Genomic DNA, 20,349 nt, shown 5'->3' with positions numbered 1-20,349 from the left:
CAGACACTATAGTACTGATCGGAAGTGTTTCAGTGATAACTGGACCGAGTTAATACAACTTTGGTAAGAATCTTAGTTCCTCCTTTTAATACTAGGTTATTAAGGGTAAACACTTAAACTCCATGCCACCCAGGTTATAGCGGTTTCAAATGGTATTAGTGAGCAAGCTTTCAGTAAGGTTCAATGTAAGCTGTATTTTTGTAATTTGGTTTCTTACACCACCCTTGATTATCCAGTTTAGCTTTTCAGCATACAAGTGACAGCAGCTTAGAGCGAATGCCAGATACGAGACGACAGTGATCGTGCTCGCGCAAGAAAAGTCCAACTTGCCACGACTTCACGGATTGTACAGGAGACATGGAAAAAGCTACCTGTCACTTTGGATCGCAATGTTCTACACAGACACTCTGTATTCACTTTATTATTACTTAGCGACAGATCTTCGACCGGTTTTGAACAGAGATTGTGAGTCAGTGATGCTATAGGAACACTGTCTCTTGAATTAAGTGCTAAGGAGACAAGGATAAATAAATAGACAGGAAAATGGTGAACTTCACTATTTGCCTGTCAGGTCTTATCGAAACACATCAACAGATGGTTATATCAGTTTTAAATATTCCTTTCTCCGTCACTGCAATTCTGGGAAACCTTCTAATAATCATTGCCCTTCAAAAACCATCGTCCCTTAATCCGCCATCTAAGCTTTTGCTAGGTTGCCTTGCGAGCACTGACCTTTGCGTAGGTCATATTGTTCAACCTCTTTTCGTTATTATTTCGAAACCTACAAACGTTGGTATTATATTCAATTTGCTGCAAATGCTATCAGTGTGATTTTCTGCGGAGTATCTTTGATGACAATGACTGCAATAAGTGTGGGCAGACTTCTCGCCCTCATGCTGGGACTACGATACAGACAGGTGATAACTTTGAGGAGAGTCTGGGTTCTTGTTGCTTGTCTTTGGCTTTATCATACCTCGATTTCGGCCATATTGTTTTTCAACGAGGATGTCTTTGTAATCGTCATTTGCATAGAGGTGATATTGTGTACCATAATCTCAACTTGTTGTTACTCTAAAATATATTTCATACTTCGTCAACAACAAACTCAAGTGCAAGACCATGTCCGCCAAGAAGAAGCAAACGGAGGAGGGATTAGAATCAATATAACAAGATACAAGGAGACGGTGTCCAGTGCATTATGGGTGCAAACGATATTTCTGTTTTTTTTTTTCTGCCAATAGGATTATCAGTAGCTGTTGTTGTTATTACTGGACTGGTTACACCATCTCTTCACCTCGCGGTGTTTGTTACATTTTCTCTCGTTTCGTTAAACTCGTCTCTCAACCCATTTCTGTACTTTTGGAAGACGAGGGAAGTGAGACAAGCGGTGAAAGATACGATCAGAGGATTCGGGTGTTTGAGATAACTGTGCAAGTCATTTATTTATCAAGCAAACAAAAGTAACTGCAGACAATAGCCCCAACATAGTGAATTAACCCTATTCAGACCGGGCTATTTCGGGTTGCAACCGGACGTTGGAAAGACTTAAAGTTCAAGGACTCAAATCTCTGTACAGCGAAAGCTATAACCACGAAATAGACACAGCAGAATGGACCCATGAATTGTTGTAGCTCCTGGTACTTTGTTCTCAATTTGATGTCACTTTGATGCTGTTTAATTTTTTTGTTTTGCTTGTTTTTTTTGTTTTTTTTAGCAGAACCCGTCTTCCGTCAATATTTCCATGAAGATTGAAAGTAGAACAACAAATATTCATAAGCAAAGGATCTATCGTGATTATCTCGTTATATATTTATACTAGTACCCAAGCCAGAGGATAGCGACTCTTCGAAATTAATGAGAATAGCTGTTTACCTTTTTTTAAGTTTCTTGTTTAATTTTTCGTTCGGGAAGAATGTTTTCCCTTTCACGTTTTCCCTAAAAAACTTCGTTTTTGGGGGAAGTGCGCGGTCGTTTTTTGAAACTTTCGTGGGCAACATTCCGGAATTACTAACTTTTTACATCTTAATATCATTTCCGATAATTTCGAAACAACTTTCCTTTGTTTAGTCATGGCCAAAAGTCGGACCCATTCGACTCCACTCCATCCCATTCCATTCCTTTCTGCCATTGGTGTCACTGGACTTGTTACACCATCTCCTTACCCCGCGTGTTTGTAACATTTTCTCTGGTTTCGTTAAACGCATCACTTAACCCATTTCTGTACTGTTGGAAGATGAGGGAAGTAAGACAACAACATTCCAGAATTTCTAACTTTTCACATTTTACCTTCATTTTCCGATAATTGCAGAATAGTATTATTTCGTTTATGGTTATGTGTCGCCATAGTACGGGAAAAAATGACGACAGCCACATTGTTTAGTCATACCCAAAAGTCGGACCCATTCTACTCCATTCTTGTCCCAATAAACATTCGTCTCCAGTTTAGCTCGTCTCATCAATGATACTTTAATAGGCTAGAGCGAATCATCACGTTGTTTTATATTATTATGTTGAAGTACGTCCAAATTCTAAGAAGTAATTTCAAAGCGGGGTCTTGAAATCAGCGGAAAGAAATCATACACAGTTTTACTCTTCAGAATCAGGAAAATCATGGATTGTCTTCTTAAAGTCAAAATCTGCTATGAGTACGAAAATTAATTCCTTGGGAAAAAATGAACTCGCTGTTTAAATTTTCATAATTTGAGGTGTGCAATGAGGGTTGCCCTCGGGCCAGGTTTTTCTATGTAAAGGTGTCTCCTTTTGTGTGTATAAATGGACCATAAAATTAATTTCGTTAGCTAAAGTTTCCCGACTGTGTTCTTGAGCTTAGCTGACAACTATTAGTCACATCTGGTCTACGATCACCACATACCTTTTCATGTTAAATGCCTTAGGTTTTACTGTGCAATGACTTTATTAGAATATCAGCTGACCTAGTGTAGAGCTAACATTGAATCTGATATTGAAGTTTGAGCTCAGCTGCAAATTATTTATTAGCTTTTTTTTTTTTCAACATTGCCCATGCCTTATTCATGTTAAATAGCTTGTCAGCTTTTATTCTTTAATGGTTTTATCATATAATCTCACCTAGCACTGATGATATCGTATCTTAATTTACCGAAACGCTCAAAGAGAGACTTTGTCAGGAAATTAACTTAACTGTTTAGACCAATTTATTACCGCGGTGTCTTTTGATCGAGCCATGATTGAATGGCACATTCACAACTGGTAAAGTAAAAGCTTTTAAGTATGTAAAATTGACATCCTACAGGACTGCCACTAATACAGCTAGTTATAAAACATAAACAGATGCAAGCTTTCCGCTGTGGATCCAGATTAACGACCTTCTCACGTTTTGGCAAAGGTTTCTAGTCATTGTCAACTACTCCCATTGGCAAAAGTTGTATTCCTCGAACACACACACAGTAGTAATGAATGAATGTTGAGCTAAATTTACAAGTTTCTATGCTTATGTAAATCTTAGAAAGTTCCAGAAGCGTCTCTGCATCTATATTGCAACTATACCTGAAAGGTGACAGAATTTATAGAATTACATATGCTGATTATGGAACACTCATCACGATGTACCTCAAAACTTGAAATCGAATTATCAACCACAGAAACTGGTCTGAAGCGTTTCAATGATTACTAGAATGGGATAACACAACTCTGGTAAGAATCTCAGTTCCTGCTTGAGATACTAAGGTGATTACATAAACTCTATGATATAGCGGTTTCAAACGGCATTGATGGAGAAGCCTGCTATTTTCAATTAGATGTAGTGCCACGAATTGTGTTTTCTGTAACTGAGTTTCTTATATCACATCTTAACTTCGCTTGATTATCTAAATTTATGTATATTTTTCCCTGACTACAGAGAATTGCGACTAAACGAGTAATAATGGGTACCTTCTTGTCAGTAATTATAAACTAGGGGGGGGGGGGGAACAAGGGGGTCAGAACCTCCTGCCTCCTGTACCCTGCTCTCCCATTTCCCGTACCTTTATCTCCCGCCTCCCGTCCTTTCGCGTGCTGCTCCCGTTCCCTGTAAATTGGCAGTCAAAACACATCCTAGTCATTTAGCGTCGCAATTCTTAAGCATTTCCTTTGTTTTTAAATAATTTAACAAGAGCACTATTGTCATATGTTTTAATTCAATGAAGTTTTGACCTACTTGTTTATCTTGAGTTTCACCATTTCAGTCCATTTTCACCGGCTGTTCAGATTTGTTTCTGAAATCCGTTTTCAGTGACGACGGTCTCAAAAGTTAATTCTAAGTTGTCTCGTGTTCTGATAAAGTATACGCATTTCCAGTAACCAGCCCGGCGTTTATTGGGACCAGACAATTAAATCATGGAAGTAGGTCGTCTCACCTTTTTGCAATTTGACAGTTTACGCGACACGTGCACTCATGCCGCTTGACATTTCGTGACTTATGACGTAACCACTGTAAACGGGTTTACTATTTAACCGGAAGTAAGCCTGTTTTTCAGCCCAAGCGCAAATTTTCGTTTCCTCGTTTGCTCAGAAGTCTCAGAAGTGACTGAGAAGACGTTAACTGCAAGTCAACTATATTTTGGGTTCTTGTTTTTGAAAGTATTCTAACGCATTGTTGAATTAAAAAAATTAGCGTTTCGCATTTCTCTCCCGCTTCCCGCCCTTTCCTCTCCGCCCGCCTCCCGTACCCCTCCCGCCCCCTATTCTCCCGGGCTCCCGCCCTCCTGTCCCCCCACAAACTAGAAATGGAAAGCTTCTCCTTGAACATGTGACAAGTGTCTTCAATGCCCTTTGGATCACAATATTCTATACTAAAAATCTGTCTTCTCTTCATCTTCAGGAAAAAGCCTTAATGCAGTGCTTTCCGACCTCATTCTAGGGACAGACAATGGGAAGATTTTAAACAGAAAATTTTAATAACCACACTAAAGGTACATTATCTCTTGACCAACCTGGAAAGGAAATAGAGATTCACAAGAGAAATGGTGAACTTGACTATTTGCTTGTCAGCTCTTATCGAAAGACAACAACAGATAGTTCTATCAGCTTTGAATATTCCTCTTAGCGTCACTGCATTTTTGACGAACCTCCTGATCATCGTTGCTCTTCAAAAACCATCGTCCCTTCATCAGCCATCTAAGCTTTTGTTAGGTTGCCTTGCGAGCACTGACCTTTGCGTGGGTCTCATTACACAACCTCTTTTCGTTGCCTTTTTAATGTCTTCAGAAAACTCGAAACGCTGTTATTATGTTCAATTATTTTTAAGTACCACCAGTGCCATCTTTTGCGGAGTATCTGTGGTTACGCTAACTGCAATAAGTGTGGACAGACTTCTCGCGGTGAAGTTGGGACTACGATACAGACAGGTGGTGACTTTGAGGAGAGTCTGGGTTCTTGTTGTTTCTTTTTGGTTTTATCATGTTTCGATTTCGGCAATATCATTTTTCAACGACTTCATTTTTGTAACCTTTACTTGTATAGAGGGGATACTGTGTATAATAACATCAACTTGCTGCTACTTTAAAATATATCTCACACTTCGCCAACATCAAGGTCAAGTAGAAGACCAGGTCCACCAAGGACAACCGAACGGAGGAGGGATTGGAATCAATATGGCACGATACAAGAAGACGGTGTCCAGTGCGCTATGGGTGCAAACAATATTTCTTGTTTCTTATGTCCCATTTGGCTTTGCAGTAGCTGTTCTTGTTATCACTGGACTTCTCCTACCAGATCTTTACCTCGCTTTGGATGTGACATTTTCTCTCATTTTGTTAAACGCATCACTTAACCCATTTCTGTACTGTTGGAAGATGAGGGAAGTGAGGCAAGCAGTAAAGAACACAATCAGAGGATTTTGGTGTTCGAGTTAACTAAGCAAGTCATTTATTTATCAAGCAAACAGAAGTAATTGTCATTATAACAAACCTAAGGGGGCTGGACTTGGCGTGGGAAAGAGGAAGAGTAAGTCCAGGGACTCATAATTTAAATCTAGACTGCCAGCACAATGACCCCTAAATAAACATAGCAGAATATACGCATCGCTTGTTATAAAAAAACTTAAGGTACTTTCTTGTGATTATGACGTCACTAGTTGATTTTTTTTGGGGGGGGGGGGCGTCTTTCGTCATGTTTAAATGTAGAACAATACATTTGGTAGGTACGTTCTTGATGAAAGTTAAATTGTGTAACGACACTTTGGCCCGAATATCATCAGCAACGGATATGACGTGATTTGATCGTGTTTAAATGTAGAATACATTTGGTAGGTACGGTCTTGATGAAAGTTTAATTGTGCAATGACACTTTGGCCCGAATATCATTACCAACGGAGGTGACGTGATTTGATTGTCTCGTCAGATATATAGAAATACGAACCCGGAGGAAGTACGGATTCTCAACAATTAGACATGATGGTAACTTACTATTTACAAAACATTCTAGTGTCGTGTGGAAATATCCATTCTGGAAGAATGGGTTCCGTTTGACGTTTCCTCAAAGAAACTGTCTTTCAGACGAGGCATGTGACATTTTGTACAAAGATGTTTTAAGATTATATATTTATATCTAAGGGGAAAAAATGTATGTCCAATGAAGGGAAACGTAACTAGGTAGGGCAGGATTCACGGTTTTTATATATTTCCTCTGAAACCTAATTGCCGCTGAAAATTTATGAAGAAACGAGCAGAGAAAAATGGCATAGTAGTGTAACTAGTGCGTTTATGGCTGTATCACCATAGTACGTAGGGATCCCTCTTGATAGGGAGAACTATGACAACCACTTTGTTTAGTTATACGCGAGTTATACCTATTCCACCACCCGTGTAGAACTATCTTTCTCCAATTTGCTTCCCCTCATAGATGAAACGGCTCATAGGACGGGAAAAAAAAACCAATCATCACCCAGGTTTATATTGTTACGGTGATGTACCTGCAAAGTCGGTACTAAAATGAATGGAAAGAAATGACAAACTTGTTTTTTCGTGAAGCAGTTGTGCTCCTCAGAAGCGGTAAATGTTGGATGGACTTGGCCCAGTCAATACTCTGTTTTACCACAATTGCTACTAATTTCGTAATCTGATTGGCTAATTTGCCGTTGTTGATAAGAGTCCAGACAACGCTGCTCGCGTCAATGTGTCTCGCGATGCCTTTTTCAGCGCGCGCTCTGAAAAAAGCATTTTCTTTGACGTTGATATTGTGGTAAAAAACAAATCGAAATGTGGTTTAGCGTGCATGGTCTGCACTCTTATCGACAACGATACGGGTCATCGCAATGGTCAAAATTTGTTGTGGACTCACTCGGCCGGCTGCGCCTCGTGAGTCCGCAACATTTTGATCACTGTGATGACGCGTATCGTTGTCGAAAAGAGAACAGACCACGCTAAACCACATTCGATTTGTTAACTTTAATTGCGTATACTAATTTCTTGAAATGAATGAACCATTTTCTGTATAAATGTCATAATTTGAGGGGCACAAAGGGGGCTCTCGTCAGACCAGCTGGCGGTCTCTTTTCTGTGTATAGACCATAAAAATAATTTCCTCAGCTAAAGTTTCCCGACTATGTACTTCAGCTTACACGCAAAGTATTATGTAGATTTGGTCTAACATCATCACCCCATAGCTTTTCATGCTAAATGCTTCGGGTTTTTACTGTTTAATGCCTTTATTACTTATTAAATGTAACATTGTATTTTGTACTTAGCAGCAATTTAGTTATTAGCTTTTTTTCATTGTCCCATCCCTTTTTCAGTTTAAACGCGTTAGTTTTGTTTGTCTCATAGTTTTCTCATATTACCTTAGCTAGCGTTCTGATGATATTGTGTCTTCACTGAATTTTAAGAAACGCTCAAAGAAATTTGTTAGGAAATTAATTTAACAGCCAAGGTCACCGCGGTATCTTCTGATTGAGCCATGGTCAAATAGGACATTCACCACTGGTAAGGGAAACGTTCCCCAGTATAAAGCAATTAGAGCCTATAGCTGCCACTAGTAAAACTAATTACAATAAATAATTAAAACATAAGCAGTTAAAGCTATTCATTGTGGATTCAGATTCACGAGTTGTTCACCTTTTGACAACGGTTTGATGTATCTCCAAATTGGAGGCGGTGCTGTCAGAGCCTCACTTCGAGACAGTCCTTCGACCGGTTTTCAACAGAGAATTTCAGAGATGCTAAAGGAACATGGCCTCTTGACCTAAATATCAAGGAAGCAAGGATTGACACGAAAAATGGTGAACTTGACTATTTGCCGGCCTGTTCTCATCGAAACACATCAGTAGATGGTGATATCAGCTTTGAATATTCCTCTATCCGTCACTGCATTTCTAGGAAATCTTCTGATCATTGCTGTTCTTCAAAAACCATCGTCCCTTCATCCACCCTCTCAGCTTTTGCTAGGTTGCCTTGCGAGCACTGACCTTTGCGTGGGTCTTATTATTCAACCTCTTTTCGCCATCAACTTAATGTCTTCTGAACACTACAAACGTTGCTATTATGTTCAGTTACTTGTGCATGGTATCGGTGCTATTTTCTGTGGCGTATCAATGCTGACAATGACTGCCATCAGTGTGGACAGATTTCTCGCCCTGATGTTGGGACTGCGATACAGACAGGTAGTAACCTTGAAGAGAGTCTGGGTTCGTGTTGCTTCTCTTTGGCTTAATGTTTTGATTTCGGTCGTATTATTTCACAACGCCGACATTTTTTTAACTCTCATTTGCATTGAGCTTTTGTTGTGTATAATAATCTCAAGTTCTCGTTACTCGAAAATATTTCTCATACTTCGCGAACATCAAACTCAAGTGCGAGACCATGTCCACCAACAACAACTGACCGGAGAAATTCCAATCAATATTGCACGATACAAGAAGACGGTGTCCAGTGCACTATGGGTGCAAACCGTTTGTCTAGTTTCTTATGTCCCATTCGGCTTAATAGAAGCAGTTTTTGTTGTCACTGGACTGCTTACACCATCTCTTTACCTCGCTATGTGTGTAACATTTTCGCTCGTCTTGTCAAACTCTTCTCTTAACCCATTTCTGTACTGTTGGAAGATGAGGGAAGTGAGGCAAGCAGTGAAGGACACGATGAGAGGATTCTTTTGTTCGAGTTAACTAACCAATTGATCCACCAGGGAAACCAAACACAAGCAATTGCTGGTAACAGCCGTAACAAAGCGAATTAACTTTATTTTAAGTTGGGACCAGGCCTGAGAAAGAAAGTCTAGGGACCTTCTACTCTGCCACTGAAACCGCCAGTGCTATGACCAATACGTAAACACAGCAGAATATGGCCATGAATGAATTGCAATGGAATTGTAGTGGAATTTCGGGAAACAATCAAAATCTCAAGGGTGTTGACAAATCATGGAAGTAGCGTTTCTCCAAAATATCACTAAGTAATAATGTGACATTTTAGACTTCATCTGATGCTTGTTTGTCACGTATTGACACACTAGAACTGAAAGAGTCAATATGCCTGTATTACCGTCGCTGCTGTGTTTTTTTTTTTTTTTTGAAGGGCAGATTACAAACATTTAAATTGGTAACGAGCTTAGGATATTTTGGTTAACAACCTGGAACTTTATCACAGTATAAAGAAGTGGTTCAATCTTAATTACTAACAAGCATTGTGCAACATCCCCCCCCCCCCCCTCGGGGGGAGCGTACTCACATATATAGGCTATGGACAGTTTGCACGGCAGGCATGTTGTATGGCAAGAAAAATTAAAATGTTTTGCATTAGAAAGAAAATTTTTTGCCATAGGAAAAATAATCTATTGTTCCTGCCATAAAACACGGCTGCCGTGCAAAACCTTTATATAGGTATGTGTCGCTGTGAAGTGTATGGTTTTCAGGTAGTTCAGTTTGGGATAGAATATAGAGATCAGACAGTTTTGGTCTAAAATAGCATATGATGTTCCGGAAAAGTGGCCAGTGTATAAATAATTTAATGTAGAATAGGGTTCTTTACCTGGGGTTATATAATAGAGATTGAAACGCGGAAGTGACTTTGTAAGATATTGGTTTAGTTCACGTATGTTGGACTAAGATAGCGATAACGATTCTGCAAGGAAAATAGCTAGTCTGGGATGGGGTAGGGGTTTTTGGTACCTAGTCTGGAATGGGGTTGCAAAAAAGAGGCGATTATGGTCTGGTATAGGGTAAAGGGTTTCTGTGTCTCAGCGGCGTACCCAACCCAAAGACTAACAGAGTACCATCCACAGGAATTTTACAAACCTTAAATATAGAGGGCGGACAGGGCGAGGGAATCCGCTTCACAGAGGTTTCTATAATAGATCACAATGGGAAACACTGTCGTGGTAATTTTAGACTAAATTCAATTAACTTTTCCTCAAATAGCGTTGGTAGATAGAGTAGAAAGACATACAAACTATGCAATCAGAAAATGTGGAAATACCATTCATTAAAGCGGGGAATTATGAATTTTTGTTGAAGTTTTAAATACGGTTGCCATAGAAAAGTAAACGTCAGTAATAGACGAGGTAGTAACGTCAAGATGTTCTCAGATACATCTATTCAACCGAAGTACAAACAGTATGTACAAGTCTGAGATATGTATCCAACATATTGAGAAAATCCCCTCACCCTTAAAAATAAAATACAAGTTGTGTCGGAATAATGATACATAAAAATTATTTTTTTGCCATATTGGTTTAATCCTGAATGTCGTTCGGGTTGAATGCTGTCGACAAAGGCAAGGACTGAGCGGCTTGTACGAGGTCGTCTTGCAAAAAGAATTTAAAGTATGCTCAGGTTTCAATTTTATTTTGTAATCGCCGTCTTCCCTCCCCATTGTTGCCCATCGTCACTTCCAGATGGATTTGTGCCACTCAACGAGTGCTGCCTACAAAATCATATCATTTATCGTCGAGGATCCTGTTATTTGGTCACGGTTTTGAGTTTCTCAAATTCATGGTAAAAACTAATGGAACTTTATGACTTGTTTCGTTTGAGACTGGTGATTAAAAACCGAACGTTGACGTTGACGTGCTTCCATCTAACTTCCCTTCCTGTTGTCAAATTCCCTGTGATCTGAATTGACCTTTCTGGAGGCACGGTCATGCTGCAGTCCTTCAAAACGCTACCAGTGTATCACTATCTTCGTCCGAATCATCGTCATCTCCTGAAATTGTGATTTCTATTTCGTCATCATCATCGTCATCATCATCGTCGTCATCATCGTTGTCATCATCATCATCATCATCGACGTCATCGTCCTCCTCACCGCCTTCGTCGGATTCCTATGAGCAAAGAAAAATATTACAAGGGGATTGCGTTACGTAGATAGGATACTTGGTAAAAGGCCTTGGCCACAAAGGCTGGAAAACGTCATTCTATACGCATTTTGCCACTCCCCACCCCTGCGCAACGTTGACAAAACACATCCATCTAACGCAAGTTTTCATTTTATCATTTTCCAACACTAAAAGGGGGAATAAGGTTGCTGACACTTCTTTTGTAGGTATTAGGGTTATGATTTCATGTTTTTACTCATTTTTCTTGCCAAGTTTGGAGAGCACTCAAGAAGCTAGAGTTGCTTTCGACTATCGCCTCGAGCAACTCTCGCGCTTCTTTCGTGCTGTCCAAACTTCCCGCGTGCATCCAGAACTCGATATACGCACGCTAAGCATGAACCATTTCTTTAATTTTCGGACAAAAAAAAAAAAAAAAAAAAAAACGGGCTCAAATTCGAGGTAACGGAGGAGTTTCAGTCAATTTCAGGAGCGAAAAATGAAATGTTTGGGACTTCATATGTTGAAAATATAACACTTCTGTTGAGACATGAGCGAACAAACTTTATGTAGAAACAACCAGCAAGTTAAGCACCATGCCCTCAAACCTCTCTTACCTGCTCGTCCTCTTCATCCGCCCTACGCATCCTTCCAACTTCGTATACGCGACAAACACTCTCATCTGTGCTGGCCTGGTTCTGAAATAAAAGGCGGGCATTCTGGTGAAATAAGGTTAAATAACTTCAAGGGGAGAAGCTCTCAAGTCAATTGTGACCACAATTAGCACTACTCGATTCCTTCTTATTTCAAACTATTTTCTGTTTCATACTTTTCAGTTTTTGAAGCACCCACCTGGGAGAGCTTCTAAATTAGTTAACTTTGCTCCTCTCATTAAAACAACAACAAGAAACAAACCAAAGACAAATCAATTGAAAATAAATAAATAAATACTTAAAAAAATACACAAATAAATAAATAAACAATGAAAATAAATACAAAACAATTCTCCCAGACCATGTTCGTCATAACACAGTAAAAGTTAAATAAGTAAATAACTTTATTTATGTGACAAATCTTCTAACACTTGAGGTACTTAGTGGTCAATGAATAACAAAAAAAACCCCTTAAGTTACAATGCTTAACGTCAAATTAAAAATACCTAAATAAATATATTTCAAGTACTAAAATTATGCTATACAAGAGTAATTTAAATACTGTTGACTAGATCTCTGGAAGCTTACCTCGATAACGGCCACAAAACTGTCAGTAACATCCGTACACAGGTCAAATATCGTTTTCTTGACGTCAATTGTAGCTGATGAAGAAAAACCTCAGTTGAAATTTATCTTGTAATGCATTTTTCGTTACATCGATAAGTACAACATATTTTCAGTCGGAAACATATTCTGAAGATGCCCCGTATATAAACTGCACAATCCATCAACGAGTGGAAAGTGGTGAAAGCCCATCGCCTCCTGTACCCTTCCTATTTACGGATGAAAAACGATTTGCATATACAATGAAAATTCATTCTTTTTTTTTTTTCAGTAAGAAAGCTTCTAGTTTCCTTGGAATGTCCCTTTACATCATCGTTTCATAACCTATGACGACCCCTATAAAGATGATTATTTTTTTCGAGTTACTATAAACAAATGTTTCCGGTTAACAAATACAGAACAATGGGTGGGTTGCAACTGACTGTCGTGAAACCAGCGATTTCGCGCATCTGGCCCATGACAACAAATGGGAAGAACACAATGAACCAATCAGAAACCGTGACAAGAGTATGCAAGCGGCGCAAAACCCGACAACTGACGCAAAGGGCGCAAAGGGCGCAAAGGGCGCAAAGGGCGCAAAGGGCGCGAAAACGCGTATGAACTAAGCGCGATTGATCGTAACTTTGCCTCTGATTGAATAAACCCAAGAAAAGAAAGAAAGAAACGAAACAAAATAGGGGGAAAATATAACAAAATCGAAACACTGGGATTTTTCAACAATATTACACAGGTGTTCCGAGAAAAGTTGTCTCACCAAAGCGTAAAAGCGTACGGTCTTAAGGTATCATGGGTAATGGTCACGGTGGTTCATGGTTGTTTGCTTGAAGCTCAAAGCACTTCACCGTGGTAGAAGGAAACAGCACAAACAAGTGTTTTCATGCTTTATCCTTCCTTCTTGGTGAAACAGCGTGAATCTCAGTCAAGCAACGCCAAACTATTACTACGCATCGAAATTGACGCGTCCGCTTTCACGTTCTTTGGGACAACCTTTGGCAAAAACGCTGTATAATATTTCTTTTCGCTTATCCTTCTCACCAATTGGTTGGTAGTCTGTTGCATCGAACGTTCTAAAGGATGACTCATACGGTCCTAATAGCCTGGAAGCCAAGGGTATTTCCAGTGGATCGGATTGATGCTTTACTGCAAGAAATAATTACAAGACTCATTTTAGACAAGTGTTCAAGAACGATTCTTATTATTTTTTGCACCAATAAATAAAGAACTGAATAAGGTCTTAATGGGGTTAACCGTCAGTGGTTGCTGGTAAAACGGCCCAAAAAACAATTTTAACCCTTGGTCGTAAAAAAAAAAGTTCACCGTAATTTTTTTTTTCCCTTGAATCTAAGACTTTGACTTTCTAAGTTAGAAGGAACACGATCTGAAGCCATCAAACAACTTACCACCGTACATGACGTCACCACTGTTGTTGAAAATCACGTGACACTGATCCAGTGATGGGCAGGTATCAAGCAAATGAAACGAACGGAGATCCCACTGTTTGTCGAGTCAAGGATTTTCAAGATAAAATTGAACAGATAAACAAGATTAACTCTACTCACGTAATCTCGTATGTGTACGATCTCATAATGAACAATAACGCTTTTCCAGGGGACCTGGCCTTTCGACCTTTCATGACTCCACGAGTACCGCGCTCCAACCAAACCTACCCTTCCCACCCCTCCCCACTCCTTCCCGTGGAACTGGTAAACCAACACCTTTTTAACCTGTTTTCATACGCATGGAAAGGCCACGAGAAGTGCTTACTACGCTCATTTGACACTGTAGAAAAAGTTAAGATTAAAAGATTTTGTGCCTCTTTCCCAGAATGTCCCAAGAAGGCAAAGGCAGTGAGTTACAACTCACTGGGAATTTGTTCAAATTTGGAAAACAATCTGTTTAACTTAGCTACATCACGGGATGTAATAGATACCTATATATAGATAGATAGATAGATAGATAGATAGATAGATAGATAGATAGATAGATAGATAGATAGATAGATAGATAGATAGATAGATAGATAGATAGATAGATAGATAGATAGATAGATAGATAGATAGATATAGATATATAGATATAGATATAGATATATGGCAACGGCCATTATCATCACTCATTTCCGACCATTTTTTAAACTATCTATTTTCTCGTTTTACGAAATGATACGTCAATATTCATCTGCAATCATACGTCTGAAAATTTAGCGTCTCTGGAAAGAACAGATCACAAAAATGTAAACTCCGCTGTTTTAAGCGTGGTCAGCGCGTAGAATGTCCACTGTTCTCAGGACATTGTCTTCGATTGACGAACATGATGAAATACCCGGAGGGGGGGGGGGAGGGGGACTCCCACATAAAAAGGACGGGGGTGCTCGTCGTACCTTTAAGGGGTTAAAAAAGCGGTTTTGGTAACTGTTACGGTGTTCAGCCTCAACAGGTGCACGCCGGGAGCTTTTGCGGCACCTTTTAGGGTATTGAGCTGAAAACATATGAGAGGAGATATGTGAAAATCAACTGACTTTTAATTTTGTCTCAGAATTGGTACCTCTTGGGAGTGAAAAAAATTTCAAGCCACGCCCACAAAACAGGATCTTGGTACCTCTTAGAGGCTCTTTTCAAAATTTCCCACGAGCACCCCCGTTCTTTTTACATGGGAGTCACCCCAGGTGACATATTGCCTATTGGTACTTAAATATTAAGATACATTTATTTCAGTTAACGTTGTCGGATCAAAGATTCAACTTTACGAAACAAGACTCTTGTCCAGTTGGCATGGGTGGAAGAAGAGAGCTGGTGTACTTGCTAAGGCAAACATCATGTCACACGTTTTCTTCTTCAGACTTGAAGAAATAAGATTGTTTTCCCCACACTGAATTTAAGAAGAATTTTCAACTAAAAGTAATGCACTAACGAAAAATAAAAGCTACAAAAAAATGGTCTTATGAGTGCAAAATCTAGTGTATCCTTGCTAATACCTCACGTTCAAGGTTAACTGAAAAAGATGTAATAAACGTGAGCGTTTTTCCGCGGGGAATAAAGCTCTGCTCATTAACGTAACAGGGCGGGTCTACAAACAATTAACCCTTGGAGCTATTCTTTTCGTTATCGCTTCACTCACTTGCACTTCTCAAAGTAATTTTACTACTTTTACAAACACACAGCCGCCTTGATCGCTACAGAAAAACTTGAGCGATCTTTATGACTGCCGGTTTCCATATGATAGCTGCACTTCTTGAAACAGAACTCAAGGCTATCTCAGCAAACATTGTCGCAACGCTCGCTACGATTTCTATAATCGCTTGAGACCACTCTCTCTGTGATCGCATTGATCTCTGAAAGCAATAAGAAAATGCTAAAATCTCAAAGTGGAAACGAGGGTCGTTTTGTCAGAGTATTCCAGGTCCTTCAAATTCGTCATTTGGAAACAATTTTCTTTTTTTCGCCCAATTGAATTTAAGAAGGATTTTCAACCAAAAGTCATGTAACAGTGAAAAACAAAAACCACAGAAAAATGGTCTTACGAGTGGAAAATCGCTAATACCTCACGTGCGAGGTTAACTGAAAGAGCTGCAATAAACGTGAGCGTTTTTTTTTCCACCAGGAGTAAAGCTTTGCTCATTAATGTTTCAGGGCGGACCAAATAAACAATGAACCTTTGGTGCTATTGTTTTCGTTATCGTTTCAGTTACTCGCACATCTCAAAGTAAATTTACCGCTTTCACGAACACAAAGCCGCCTTGATCACTAAAAAAAAGCTGAGCGATCTTGAAAAAATAAACAGCGACGAAAGAAAACGAAATGGAGAGAAGTGACGAAAAAACCATCAATCAATAAACGCTACAAACATCAATGACAATCTGCCTTTGAAGACACATGGTGAACTGAGGTGGAGATAAATAGGCCAATTTTTACCCTAACAATAGACCTCAGCACGACACTCTGGGGAATAAACCCCACAAACTCTGTGCTGAGGTCTTTTGTTTCAGGATGAATTTTAATATATAGAAATAGGTCTATTGAAGCTATATATAGCCCGTAGAGGTAAACTTGTAGACCGTGTTAGTACAAATCTTCTCGCGTTCTATCAAGAATGATGTTTTCTTATTTACGCTTCTCACTATCTATTCTGTTGTAGATAGTGAGTAGCCTAGCTGTGTGCGGTTGTAAACAAAATTGCGGCCTTTTCTTCACGTTTTCGAAATGTCTGTGAAGAGGATTTAGATAATTTACAGCAGATTTTCAATTATACTAAATCTATTACATAATTTACGCCGGCCTTCGACAACTATCACGCCAACGATCTCGACCTCATAATCCAACTGTTGAAAAGAGTTACAAAAGTTCCTTGTACACTCTTTTAAGCATTGTCCTTTAAGTGTTAAATCCGACAGAACTCCTGCGAACAAAGCCTTTTTATATGTAGCTCGATTACGCAAACACCGGTTCCAGCTTCTCTTGTCCTTTGTATTTTTAAGCAATTGTTTTATTATATACTTTTCTATATTCAAGCGCATCACAAATTCCAGCTACATGAGCAGAATAGCGAAGCGCGCGAGTGACGTTATAACTCAGACAAACTCACACAAACAAAACGGAGTGGTGGAAGATTTGAAGCTTTTTCAAGCGCGTAAGCAAGTGTTTCTGAAACAATTTTTAAACCTAAACTTCGGCGCTCATTTTCCTCCTTTTGCTCTCTCCCGGGGTTCCAATAATTTGCATTCTATTTTTAATCTTCGCCCGCTACGTTATTTATGAATAACAAAACATCTAATAATAGACTTTTCATGAAAAGACATACTCGTGCAAATACTAGTTCACACAACCAACATTAAGCGCACGTTTAAAGTACCATGTCATTGCAGGAACAAGATAAATAAGGAGCCTTTCTTGAACAGTGTTAATTCTACATTAACTGCCAAGGAAACTCCACCTAACAGGGGACTGTGCTACGCCAGAAAACTATCTAAAGAACACGAAAGGTCAGTTAACGGAAGAGAGATGAATCACACTACGGCCAACACCACTTTGATTAGTTGTGGTTTCGCATTTCTTCCTTTAAATCCCGCAATGATTCTTCCTGATCTTTTCGCTGTATTTATCGTCAGAATCGTCGTTAACCTCCTCACCTGTCCTCTAATCATTTTGCTCAACATCTTGGTGATGGTTGCAGTGAAAACCAAACGACAGCTTCGCACCAAATCTAACATAGCACTCGCCTGTTTGGCCACAACTGACCTCGTGGTAGGTCTAGTTGTTCAACCTCTACTCATCGCCAGCTCTGCCTTACTCTTCGAAGGTAAAACAGACACGTTTTGCAGTCTAACTGACACATCATTTGCCGTTACAAGAAAATGTGTTCCAGCGTCGTTATACCATTTGTTTTTAATCAGTTTAGAACGTTACATTGCGGTTAAACATCCCTTCACGTACCAGAACAAGGTGACTGAAGGTCGTATCATCATTGTCTCTGGTCTGGTGTGGGCTGTAGTGATCCTTCTTCCCAGAGAGGAACTCTCGAAGACTGACATTCATTTTGCAATGATAATAGCTGGATCTCTTATACCGTTCATTTTGTTTCCCGCGATAATTTTCTTTAATGTTTCTGTATACAAGGAAGTCCGCCGTGCCGAGAAACAAATTGCTGCTAACCAAGTTTCTTTAGAAGCCAAGGAGAAGTTACTTAATAACAAGAAAGCTTTGTACACGACGATAGTTCTATTACTCGCCATGATTCTGTGTTACATTCCAGTAAAAATAAGTAATTATGTTATGACCTTCCTTAAAAAGAGCATCCCTTCTTATGATGGATATTCATTTTTATGTCTAGTTACTTTATTACCAGTAGTGAATTCGTTGTTTAATCCGTTGATTTACGCCGCTAGAATGAGATGTTTTCGCGTAGCTTTCATTCAGTTGTTGTCGAGAAAAACTATTTCACAAGCTGAGGAACTTGAAAGGAAAAATCTTTGGACCACGGCAGCTTGGAGTCGCAACTAATGTCCAGCAACGACAACATCGTGGGGCAAGCAGAGAGGAAGAACAACAGGGAAATGAGACAATGAACAACGAACACGACACGACAGTGCGAACACAGCCACAAGAGGAATATGAAGAAACAGCTCTGTGAGGACATAGGTGAAAATCTCTTGAAGGCTTTAGCTCAAAAGACCGGGCTTATTAAAAATTCATTAAGTTTAAACAAAGGACTGTGTTTTGACTAACTATGGTTTGGATATCTTACCCTAATTAGTACAGATTAAATGATTCTTTTTCTCTTTAGTTTTAGTTTCGATGTAATATATCAAACACGAGAGACAGTGTTTCACTGATATATCAAACGCTCAAGACAGTGGCCGCTTTCCATTCGATAAAAAAATAGACTGTTCACAGGCCTCTTTTCCTCGTATGTTTAATTGAAGGGGACAATGGGGTTCGCGGTATTGAACAGTTTTTCTTACGGTATGTCGATAATTTTAATCTCGAATTACGTTATTGCGGTATGCTCCGAAACCGCGGGATGCGTTTTTTTTTCGCATTTTGGACGGTATTAAAAATTATCCTCCAAGTCCTCCAACGTTTCGCGAGCCTTTTCCAAAGTCTGCTGAAAAAGGAAGGAAAAATGCATCGAATGATAATTCGCGTTATTCCCATCGATCACTTTCGACAATTTTTTTTTTATTTTCCTTCACGATTTACAAAATGGTGCGCAACTTCCACCTTAAACAGATTGATTGCAAAACAGTCTGAAGTACAAGGAAAAATTACCACAAGAGAAGAAAGTTTCTTGTTTTGGAGGATGGGGAAGTTCTTTTTTTAAAAAAAAAAAACAAACAAAAAAAACAAACAAACAAACAAACAAAATGCGTACGGCAGTAAACAAGTCTTTCTGCGTCCGTGTTCGCGAGCTCAAGAGTTTTCATTGGCTTAACCATCATAGTATATATAAACAATAGCCTCCATTTGGCGCGAAAATATGCTCGGATATTTGTCCGCGGACATTATTTGTTCCGAGAACGGAACAGAAAACTGTGAGCTTTGAAGAAAAGATAACGTCCAAGGACAAATATCCGAGCATATTTTCAAAGTCAAATGGAGGCTATTGTGTTTATTATCCTTCAAATATTTTTCGCAACACGCGCAGTTTTGAACATTGGGGAATATTCTGGGATATTCCCAATTTTAGCTGGTGAATATCCGGTCACGTGTCGCGTTTAGACCAATCGCGCGCCAGCAAAAATATTCGATGGATTATAAGAGCCATTATATTACGCCGCTCTACAAAAATGGTAAGTGTATGTGTTTTTTTTTGTTGTTGTTGTTTTTTTTTTTTTTTTGGTGGGGAGGGGGAGGTAATTTTACTTTAGGTTTCTATATTTTAGGGGCGTTTTTAATAAAACAGTTATTCCATTCACGCTTGTTGGACATGAGATGTATACAGTCACTCGGCGCTAGGCGCCTCGTTGGCTATCTTCCATCTCATATCCAACGGGCGCTCGTGGAATCATTGGTAATTATACGTTTGGAATTGGTCATTTCCCTGCAAGCGAGCGAGTGCGGCCCGTACGGTGACCATACATGCTCATCAAGTAGGGATTCGATCGATTGGTTCCTCTTTTGTTAACTAGTGCTTAATCCGTGCACCCTGAGTATAACAGAAGATTATTCGTGTTGTTCGAGTTGTACTGACGCGAAGTAGATAACAGAGAGCGATTACAATGAACCGAGCAAAACACACATTATTGAACTCTATCTTCTAATTTAATTACCTGTTTGAACCTGTTAGAAAGAAAAAGAGAAGTTCTCAATTGGTTATTTAT

General features: G+C 39.3%; 3 protein-coding genes across 4 annotated transcripts in view; 2 read left to right on the top strand and 1 right to left on the bottom strand.

Annotated features, from left to right (window-relative positions):
* Window positions 1–3,939: 3,939 nt before the first annotated feature.
* LOC145460500 (melanocyte-stimulating hormone receptor-like) lies at window positions 3,940–8,268 on the top strand. The gene has a single exon (XM_081445338.1). The coding sequence runs from the start codon at window positions 4,980–4,982 to the stop codon at window positions 5,868–5,870; it is 891 nt and encodes a 296-aa protein (XP_081301464.1). The 5' UTR covers window positions 3,940–4,979; the 3' UTR covers window positions 5,871–8,268.
* An 851-nt stretch (window positions 8,269–9,119) lies between these two features.
* Window positions 9,120–20,349, bottom strand: part of LOC145460498 (DDB1- and CUL4-associated factor 1-like) — a 41,444-nt gene continuing 30,214 nt past the window's right edge. For both annotated transcript variants that reach the window (XM_081445335.1, XM_081445336.1), the window contains exons 30-34: window positions 13,934–14,027; window positions 13,569–13,673; window positions 12,498–12,571; window positions 11,874–11,954; window positions 9,120–11,265 (exon numbers count right to left, since the gene is read on the bottom strand). In XM_081445335.1, coding sequence (XP_081301461.1) covers window positions 11,098–11,265; window positions 11,874–11,954; window positions 12,498–12,571; window positions 13,569–13,673; window positions 13,934–14,027 — 522 coding nt within the window. In that variant the 3' untranslated portion in view covers window positions 9,120–11,097. The remainder of the gene's footprint in view (window positions 11,266–11,873; window positions 11,955–12,497; window positions 12,572–13,568; window positions 13,674–13,933; window positions 14,028–20,349) is intronic.
* Window positions 14,644–20,348, top strand: LOC145460499 (beta-1 adrenergic receptor-like). Its single transcript, XM_081445337.1, has 2 exons — window positions 14,644–19,519; window positions 19,555–20,348. The coding sequence occupies exon 1, from the start codon at window positions 17,531–17,533 to the stop codon at window positions 18,527–18,529; it is 999 nt and encodes a 332-aa protein (XP_081301463.1). The 5' UTR covers window positions 14,644–17,530; the 3' UTR covers window positions 18,530–19,519; window positions 19,555–20,348.

The sequence above is a fragment of the Orbicella franksi genome, chromosome 11 (genome assembly GCF_964199315.1).
Source record: "Orbicella franksi chromosome 11, jaOrbFran1.1, whole genome shotgun sequence".
NCBI classification, from domain to species: Eukaryota; Metazoa; Cnidaria; class Anthozoa; order Scleractinia; family Merulinidae; genus Orbicella; species Orbicella franksi.
Note: the sequence above shows the minus strand (reverse complement) of the source record. Positions and strands in the feature narration are given on the sequence as shown.

What these genes read in the sequence shown, in the direction of transcription:
- LOC145460500 (XM_081445338.1), top strand. Translation starts at nt 4,980, where the DNA reads ATGGTGAACTTGACTATTTGCTTGTCAGCTCTTATCGAAAGACAACAA.
- LOC145460499 (XM_081445337.1), top strand. Translation starts at nt 17,531, where the DNA reads ATGAATCACACTACGGCCAACACCACTTTGATTAGTTGTGGTTTCGCA.